General features: G+C 41.4%; 1 protein-coding gene across 1 annotated transcript in view; it reads left to right on the forward strand.

Moving 5' to 3' along the window:
- Positions 1-597: 597 nt before the first annotated feature.
- ELMOD3 (ELMO domain containing 3) overlaps positions 598-8,886 on the forward strand; it is a gene marked incomplete at its 5' end in the record, with an annotated part of 855,362 nt that continues 847,073 nt past the window's right edge. Inside the window, one exon of the mRNA XM_044082230.1 lies at positions 598-727. Coding sequence (XP_043938165.1) covers positions 598-727 — 130 coding nt within the window. The remainder of the gene's footprint in view (positions 728-8,886) is intronic.

Consider the following 8,886-nt stretch of genomic DNA (forward strand, 5'->3'; position numbering starts at 1 on the left):
TTATTCAGACATCTGTGCCGTTGTCATTAAGTCCTTAATTCCCATTTTCTCTAAAACATTGTAGGCATCTGATTATTATTGTTTTATTTCTGAGCTGCAGGGAGTATGCTGACTTATTGGTTAGGTGAAGGGGGTGTGGGACTGTAGGCTCAGCATCTTTAGTTTGCACATGGTGTCATAATACGTGTCATTATTGGGCGTGTGCCTCTATATGTGCAAGAGCTTCTGAGAAGAAATGATTGGAGACCCACTTATTCACTCACAATGGAGAGTTCCTTTGTAGATAAACTTATATAAATAGGGAGGTACCTTTTTTGTGTTTAGCATTTAGGATATCTTGGAGGCAGTAGAGGGTTGCCCCACAGTAGGTGGTGTAGCAGATCTTGCAACTTACTCCTTCCTTCAAAACACACTCTTTCTCACTCTCTGTTCCCTGTTTGCTAAAGATTAATGCTGACTTTTAATGCTAAAGCATTTGCTTCCCTGCTGTGCTCCCTGAGTGACGTGAGATGGAAATATGATAATTTCAGAACCTGGAATTCTGTCATTGTTTTGCTGATAATATATATTGCATTTTACTTTTGAATTTTTTTTTCTTATGCAGGTTCTTTTGATAACAATGAAAGAGTTCATACGCGAGTCTTGCAGACAGTTTATAAAAAACTGACTGGCTCCAGATTTGACTGCTCACGGTATGGCTCACACTGGGAGGAAGTGGGATTCCAGGGTAAATTTTTTTTTTTCGTGTGTGTGTGTGTGTGTGTGTGTGTGTGTGTATGTATGTGTGTTTTCTGATGCATGCCCATGGGTGTAACTGCATCCGTTTTTTTCAAGAACGCATATGTTGTAGGGTTTTTTAATATCTTGTAGTTCTTTTGAGTGTTATGGAATGATATAATATGATATAATGTAGAAAAGGCGATTTAATAAAGCAGAAGTTAAAGAAATAGAAGTTGAAGTTATGGAGTGCCTGCAAAGTGAAGGATTTAATGTAGGTCTAAAACAGACTACATCACAGCATGATGGAGCGAGTCCCCAGAATAAGGAAAAGCAAGATGATTAGGAGACATGTGAAGAAGAAATATGGACAGGGGAAAGGAAAAGAGATTTAATATGGTATAATATTTATGCAAAGGAGAAAGAAAAAAATAACCAATACAAAAAGAGCAGCACCAAAGATATTTGAAGAAAAATATAGGGAAAGGAATCCAGATATGGAAAACTTTACAATACAAAAAATAAGAAGAAAATTAGAAAAAGAAATTAGTCATGGAGAAGTCAAAGAAATAGAAACTGAGGTTATGGAACAGCTGCAAAGAGAAGGATTCAGTGTAGTAAATAGAGTACAGAAAGCACCACAACAGGATAGAGCAATGGATATCCAAATTAAGGGAAAATCAGTGGAATAGGAAGCAATTAGTCAGGTGCCATATCAAGATATTTTGTAGCCTTCCACAGGAAACCAGTATAACCGTTCATTTGAAGCTAGATGGCAAGGAAAGGAGCAGGAAACTGTGGAAACTTTGATGCAGTCAGTGTTGAGGAGTAATAGGCCAGTGAGTTCCCGTATGACAGAACAACAGATGACACAGGATGAAAATGAAGAGAATGTGCCACAGGAAGATACTATTGAACTTTCTGTAGCATGTCCGCAGGAAACGGAAAACAAGGGATGTGTCCTCAGTATGGAAGAAAATGAGTTAAAAGAAGAGTTGCTTGAGTTAATGGACAAAGACGGATATATCAAGATCAATGAGAGAAGTAGACTGCAGAAGGTTAATAAAACCCCAAAAGTTAAAAAGTGATAAACTTCTACCACAGGAACACAGGGTAGCAAGGGAAAAGAGGGGGAGAAAGCGAATACCATCATGGAAATATTGATAGAGAAAACTATAAAACAGCTAAGACAAGAAGTGTAACTGTTAGAAGATTATAGAAGAGGGAATAGATCAACAAAAATACTAAGAAAGATAGATGTGATAAAAGCAATGCGCAGTATTGGAACAGACCGGGATCTATTGTGTACCATTGGAGAAAACTAAAAATTTCAAAACAGTCGGAAAGACTTAGAATATACGAAGATAAATACAAGGGAAAAGCACAAAATAAGCAATTTATTGATGACCCAAAAATGTTTTGTAGAGAATTGGGAAATAAGGTAAAAGGAATTGAAAGACCGCCAAAAAAAGAGGAAGTAGATACATTTTGGAGCAGTATCTATGAAGATCCTGTGGAACATAAGAAAGATGCTAAATGGATAGAAGAAGTAAAAGAAAGAATAAGAAGTTTAATGGTACAAGATATGAAATGGGATGAAATAACAGCCAGAGAGATTGAAACAAAGTTAAGAAAAGCCTCTAATTGGAAAACCCCAGGCCTGGATGCAGTACCTAACTTTTGGCTTAAAGTATTAACTTCTTTGCACGAGGACTTAGCAATGAGTAAGACTGTACCACTGTTGCACACAAGAGCAGCGGCGGTTAAACAAGGTTAAACTATTTGGGCCATCTAAATTCCACTCTTCCAATTTTCCCTTAAAACTACCTTCCTCGAGCTGTACTGCTGATCTAACCAGCATATCCTATAACTTCAAAGTTCATCTCTACTTGATTCCCAAGTAGACTATTCTCTATCTGTAAAGCCTAGCACTTACTCCTACAGTACTTGCACCTTGATAAAGCACTCTTATTATAGATAGTACCCCACCAGCCTAAAACCCACTTCCCCCGGAGTCCTTTGAAAGTCTCTTTATCTACTACTTCTAGTATGTCGAGGGATCAGTTGCTAGTGTCCTCTCCAGCTCAACTGGTGAACCTGGGAATATTGAGGCAATGTTACAACTGCCTCATGTACACAGACAATCCTCTCCTTCTCCCACAAAACACAAATACATGCGAGAGATGCAACTATACGGCCAAACTGGAGGCTGAGCTCTCTCAACATAGGACTGGCAAGACCAGACAGGAGGAGAAGGTAACCACACACAATACATACCCAGTCACACATGGTACCATCACAACTTCAAATCATACACATACTCACACAAAGACATACTCGGAGGCTCTGATCAAAAATTTACCAAAACAGCAGAGGCCACCAAAGCAGACACCCAAACAACTACCACCTCACGACCCAACACATGCAACACATAGACCACACATTCAGAGTGTCAAACAGTCACAGCCCTTAAGGCCAAACAAAATGCCAGACACACTTGTCATTGGTGATTCCAGTCAGACACACTGACGTCCCGCTCACCAGACTGAGTAAAGAGAAGGTCACAGTAAGCTGCCTGTCGGGCGCTAGAATCCGCCACATAACGCAAGCACTCAGGTCTCTCAACAGCAGGTACAAGTACGACTCAGTCATTGTCCACGCTGGTGTCAATGACCTGAGACGTACCTCCTTGGACTACATGAAAAGGGACATCGAGGAGCTCTCTGATTATGTAGCCCAGGCAGGTATGACCCTGACCTTGAGCAGTATCCTACCTTTACCTAGAATGATGCCACAATACAGTGATAAGATGATCAGCTTTAATAATTGGCTTAAATTCTGGTGTCATTCAAAGGGGATCCAATGTCTGTCTGCCTGGGATGACATGCTGGACAAGCCACGCTGCTTCAAGGGACGGCTTGCACCTGTCACCCTGGGCTTCGGATATTGGCAAAGGCTCTTGCCACCCCATAGTGCCTTTTTAGGCAAGGCTCAAATTCTAAACCTACCACCCTAGAACACCAAAAGGAAAAAAACTAAGGGTAATGCTGCTCAATGCCAGAAGTCTCAATCTCAAGATGCACGCACTCGAGGCCCTTCTCAATATGGAGAACATCGATGTCTGTGCTGTGACAGAAACCTGGTTCAAGGCTCCTGAGAGCACCCCAGCACTAACAGGTTTCACCTCATATCATGCTTTCCGCCCCAAAATCCGGACAACACCAAGAAAGGAGGGGGTGTCCATATTCATAAAGGACACCCACACCTCAAGGTTGGTGGCAACGCACGATGCATCGGAGACCATCCAGGTGCAATTAACCATAGGCAAGACTGCTCTGCAATTTGTAGCATGTTACAGGCCACCCTCTCAAACTCAGGAACCTCACATGGCCTTCCTGAAAACATTGGAGGGGATAAATGTATCTCCAAACACCATCATACTAGGCGACTTCAACTACCCTAATATAGACTGGGAACACTACTCAAGCCCGAACACTCTAACCCAAAGATTCCTGGAGTTCATAAACTCAAATGCCATGGAACAACTAGTCACCATCCCCACAAGAGGAGAAAACATACTTGATCTCATCATCACAAACATGGGATCAAAATGTTCAACACCGGAAGTATACCCCTCACTGGTGAGATCAGATCATAAACTAATCTCGCTGGAGGTCCTCATCCCGCCCCACCTGAAACAAAAAAGACCACAGTGAAAAACTTCTCAAAAGCCGATTTCACACTTCTAAAATCTAGTGTGGTCTCCTTTAAGGCCCCTGAGCCAGTGGTAAACATTACTCAAACCGCTGAATCACTTACAAATGCCTTCTACCAGCACCTACAGGACTGCATGGATCAGGCAATCCCAAACAAAACTAAGACTCTCTGTACCAAAGGCAAGCGTCCAGTCTGGTGGACCCCAGCCATAAACAAGCTCTACAACAAAAGGAGGAAGCTACTACAAGATAGAGCAAAATCCTTGAAAGGTAAGACACCTTTGATCATTATAAGTAAAAACTAAGAGCTCTCATAAAATCATCCAAGGCAAATTTTGAGAGAAAAATCGCCAAGGACTCTAAAGAGAATCATAAGGCCTTCTTTAGCTATGTTAGAAACCTAGGAGGAAACTCCCAGATATGCTCAGAATTAGTTCAAAATGATGTGAAAATTACTGAACCTACACACATTGCCAACATACTGGCTGACAGGTTCAGTGCAAACTTCTCCCCTCCCCAAAAGGAGAGATATCTATTCCAGAGGATTGTAGCCCCCAAACATCTCCAACGCCCAGGTGAGAACTGCCCTCACTAAGGCAAAAACACAGCATCCATGGGACCGGATGGTGTCCCCGGCTGTGTGCTTCATGAACTCAACGAGGAATTAAACCCACAGTTAGGACAGCTGTTTAATCTTAGCCTCACCTCGGGATACGTACCCAAGGAGTGGCGCACGGCGACTGTGGTCCCACTTCATAAGGGCGGTGCCTCCACAGACCCTGGAAATTACCGCCCCATTAGCTTGACAAGCCTTATCTGCAAAGCCATGGAGAGGATCATAATGGAACTCATAAATAAAGACATAGGGAACTTGCAGACTTTGGATCCAACCCAGTTTGGCTTTGTCAAAGGCAGATCCTGCCTCTTAAACTTGGTTGACTTTTTCGAGACAGTCACCAAGGCCATTGATGAGGGAAAGGCAGTCCATACAGCCTACCTCGACCTGGCAAAGGCCTATGACACAATACCCCACTCAGGTATCATCGAAAAACTCATCAGCTTGAATGTAAACCCATACATCACAAGATGGGTTGCAAACTGGCTAAGTGACAGAACCCACAGGGTCAGAGTTTCTGGAGCCATGTCAGACTCAAAGCCCGTCACAAGTGGTGTCCCACAGGGCTCAGTCCTGGGTCCACTCTTGTTCGGCATCTACTTTTCTGAAGTACAAGCAAACACAGGAGGGTTATGGCTGACAAAGTTTGCAGATGACTGCAAACTGGGCCATAGTCGAAAACACATCTGACACAGATATCCTCCAGAAGGGCCTCACAGAAACGGATAACTGGTGCCAGAGCCATGGCCTGAAGTTAAACGCCAAAAATGCATAGTCATACCCTTCGGGAAAAATAAGGTTACCCCTAGCTACCATATAGGTGGCAATCCACTGAGCACAGAAAAGTCATCAGAGATCTGGGGACCCAGGTTGACAGTATCCTTCGCTTTGACACTCATGTTGCTAAAGTAGTTAGGAAAACCTTCTATATCACCCACCTGATCATGAAGGGATTCACATCTAGATCAAGGGAGGTCATCGTCCCCCTGTACTCATCACTCATTAGACCTATGATTGAGTACAATGCCCGCTCGAATGTATCTGACCAGACACCTGCTGCAGCTTGAAAGGCCCCAAAATTTCCTCACCAAAAGGATAAAGGGTCTCAAAAATATGTCTTATGCTGCCCGACTGAAAGAACTCCAGCTCTATTCAGTCTCATACCGCTTGCTCAGAGGTGACCTGTGCCTGACATATAAGGTCATGTCAAACCCAGATTTGATGAATATGCTTCACCTCAAAAATCTAGATCCCTCAGAACCACAAGGGCGGAGACTTAAACCTTGACACGGTTATAAATAGAACGTGCTGGAGGGACAGATTCATCACCCAGAGACTCCTATGCTGTGGAACAAAATCCCGGTACATGTGAGGCAGAGCACCTCTGGCCTTGTTCAAGAGGAATCTTGACCAATGGATGGGAGATTGCAGATATACCCCAGGGATTACTTCAGTGTCACTGCTTGACAGAGGCACAGCAAAATGATAGGCATAGTTTTTATTCAAACTAAAGGGGTGGCGAAAGCCACATAACTATGGGCTAGGCTTATAAATGCCCTTGGGCAGATAGCCTAGTATGAACCTATGAACCTATGAACTATTTATATGTGCACCCCGAACACACACCGCACTGGTTAACAATAGGAAAAACAATGCTCTTACTTAAGAGTGAACCTGCTAGCTACCCTCAAAATTATAGACCAGTAACTTGTCTTCCAATGATGTACAAACTATACACGGGAATTGACGCCGACAGTTTATAGTCATTTAGAAGAAAACTCAATTATGGCAGTAGAACAAAAGGGCAATAAAAGAAAGTCATGTGGAACAAAGGATCATTTGTTGTTAAAGTTATAGTGGAGAACTGTCAGAAGGGGAAGAATCTAAGTACGCCATGGATTGACTACAAAAAAGCATTTGATAGTATACCACATTCATGGATAAAAGAGTGTTTAAAAATGTATAAGATACATCCTACACTGATTGACTGCATTACAGTAACCATGAAATAGTGGCAGACCACTTTACAATTAAGCCATGATAAATGGCAGATTATTACCCAGGGATAAATATTCAAAGGGGGATATTCCAGGGTGACTCTGTCACCGTTGCTATTCTGCCTTGCCATTAATCCATTAAGCTGTTTACTTATTTACTTATGTAGCCATGGCTACAGTTTGGTTTCTAGAAAACAACAAAGTCTAATGACGTCTCATCTTCTCTTTGTCGATTTAAAACTGTATAGCTCATCAGATGAGGAACTGAAAGCACAGCTGCAGGTTGTCAAAACTTTTTCAGATATTGGAATGTCATTTGGTCTTGATAAATGTGCAAAAGCAACCTTTAAAAAAGGAAAACCGCAGCACCAGGAAGACATATGTTTGGGACAAGAATGTGATATAAAATAACTTGAGCAAGAGGGAGTGTATAAATACTTGGGAATTGATAATGGGTCTGCAATAAAACATGAACAAATGCGAATAAAGCTCAGTAAGGAATATTTTAGAAGACTTAAATTAATCCTGAAAACAGCATTGACATCTAGGAACAAGATCCCAAGCCATAAATCAGTTTGCTCTTCCTGTCCTAATTTATAGTTTTGGAGTGACTGACTGGCCCCAAAAAGTGTTGGATAGATTGGATATTAAAATAAGAAGGATGCTTCTTGCTTACCAAATGATTTATAAAAATCAGTGTATACCAAGATTATATATTTCCCGCTCTGAAGGAGGGATGGGACTCCTTGAAATTGATTACATGTATAGATCTACAGTCATGGGACTCAACACATATCTGCTGACCTCACAGGATCCAAATATAGTGAAAGTTTTGAAAGATGAGCAGAATAAATCTAAGATGACATCTCTGCTTAATATAGCCAAAGCATATATGTGTCAAGCAGGAATGGAAATTATACCAGAAGTAGCAACTGAATGTGCTAAAAAACAAAAGAAAGAATATAATGTGAAAGTCCAGATGAGAAGGCAAGAAATGTGGAAAAAAACATAAATATAGTTGCAAGTATAGAATACTTCTAGAAGAGCCTCATGTTGCTCAAGAACAAACACAGGAATGGTTAAGGAGAGGTGACTTCACATCAGGAAATGAAAGGTTAATATTGGCAGCCCAAGCTAGTGGGCTACGTACATGCTGATTTACAAAGTCCATTGAACATGTAGGAAAAACAGACATATGTAGGTTTTGTAAAACTGAAATGGAAACAGTGACACGTGTTTCTGGTTGCGACGCACTAATGGCAGATGGACTGTATACTGAAAGGCATATTAATGTGGCGAGACTGTTACACTGGAGATTGTGCAAATATTATGATATCGAAGTGGCTGAAAAACACTGGAAACATGAGCCACAAAGAATCATAGAAAATGATGAAGTTTATATCACATGGGATCACCCAATACTAACAGTTAAAAAGATAGATGCTAGAAAACCAGATATAGTGGTCCAAGAAAAGAAGAGTGCCTTGCGTACAGAGAGACACAAAGTAATAAAATGCCTGGATCTGTAGGCAGAAACGAGAGTCATGTGGAAGAAAGATACCCAGACAGTTCCAGTAGTAATAGGAGCAACTGGTCTTATAAAAAAGAATTTACAATCGTATTTAGATATGTCACCAATTCATGTAACACTGTACAAATTGCAGAAGAAGTCATTACTGGGCACATTGCGGGTGCTCCGAAGAGCAGTTTTGGCTGACGTCAAAGAGTGAAACGATACTAATTTCATGAACTTTAATCTTATTGGTCCATTCCCGTCATGGTATTAGAAACCCAAAAAACTTGGAGAAATTAAAAAAGGGAGGAAGTGGGATTCCAAGGT

The sequence above is a fragment of the Protopterus annectens genome, chromosome 9.part0 (genome assembly GCF_019279795.1).
Source record: "Protopterus annectens isolate FY-2018-M chromosome 9.part0, PAN1.0, whole genome shotgun sequence".
NCBI lineage: Eukaryota > Metazoa > Chordata > Ceratodontiformes > Protopteridae > Protopterus > Protopterus annectens.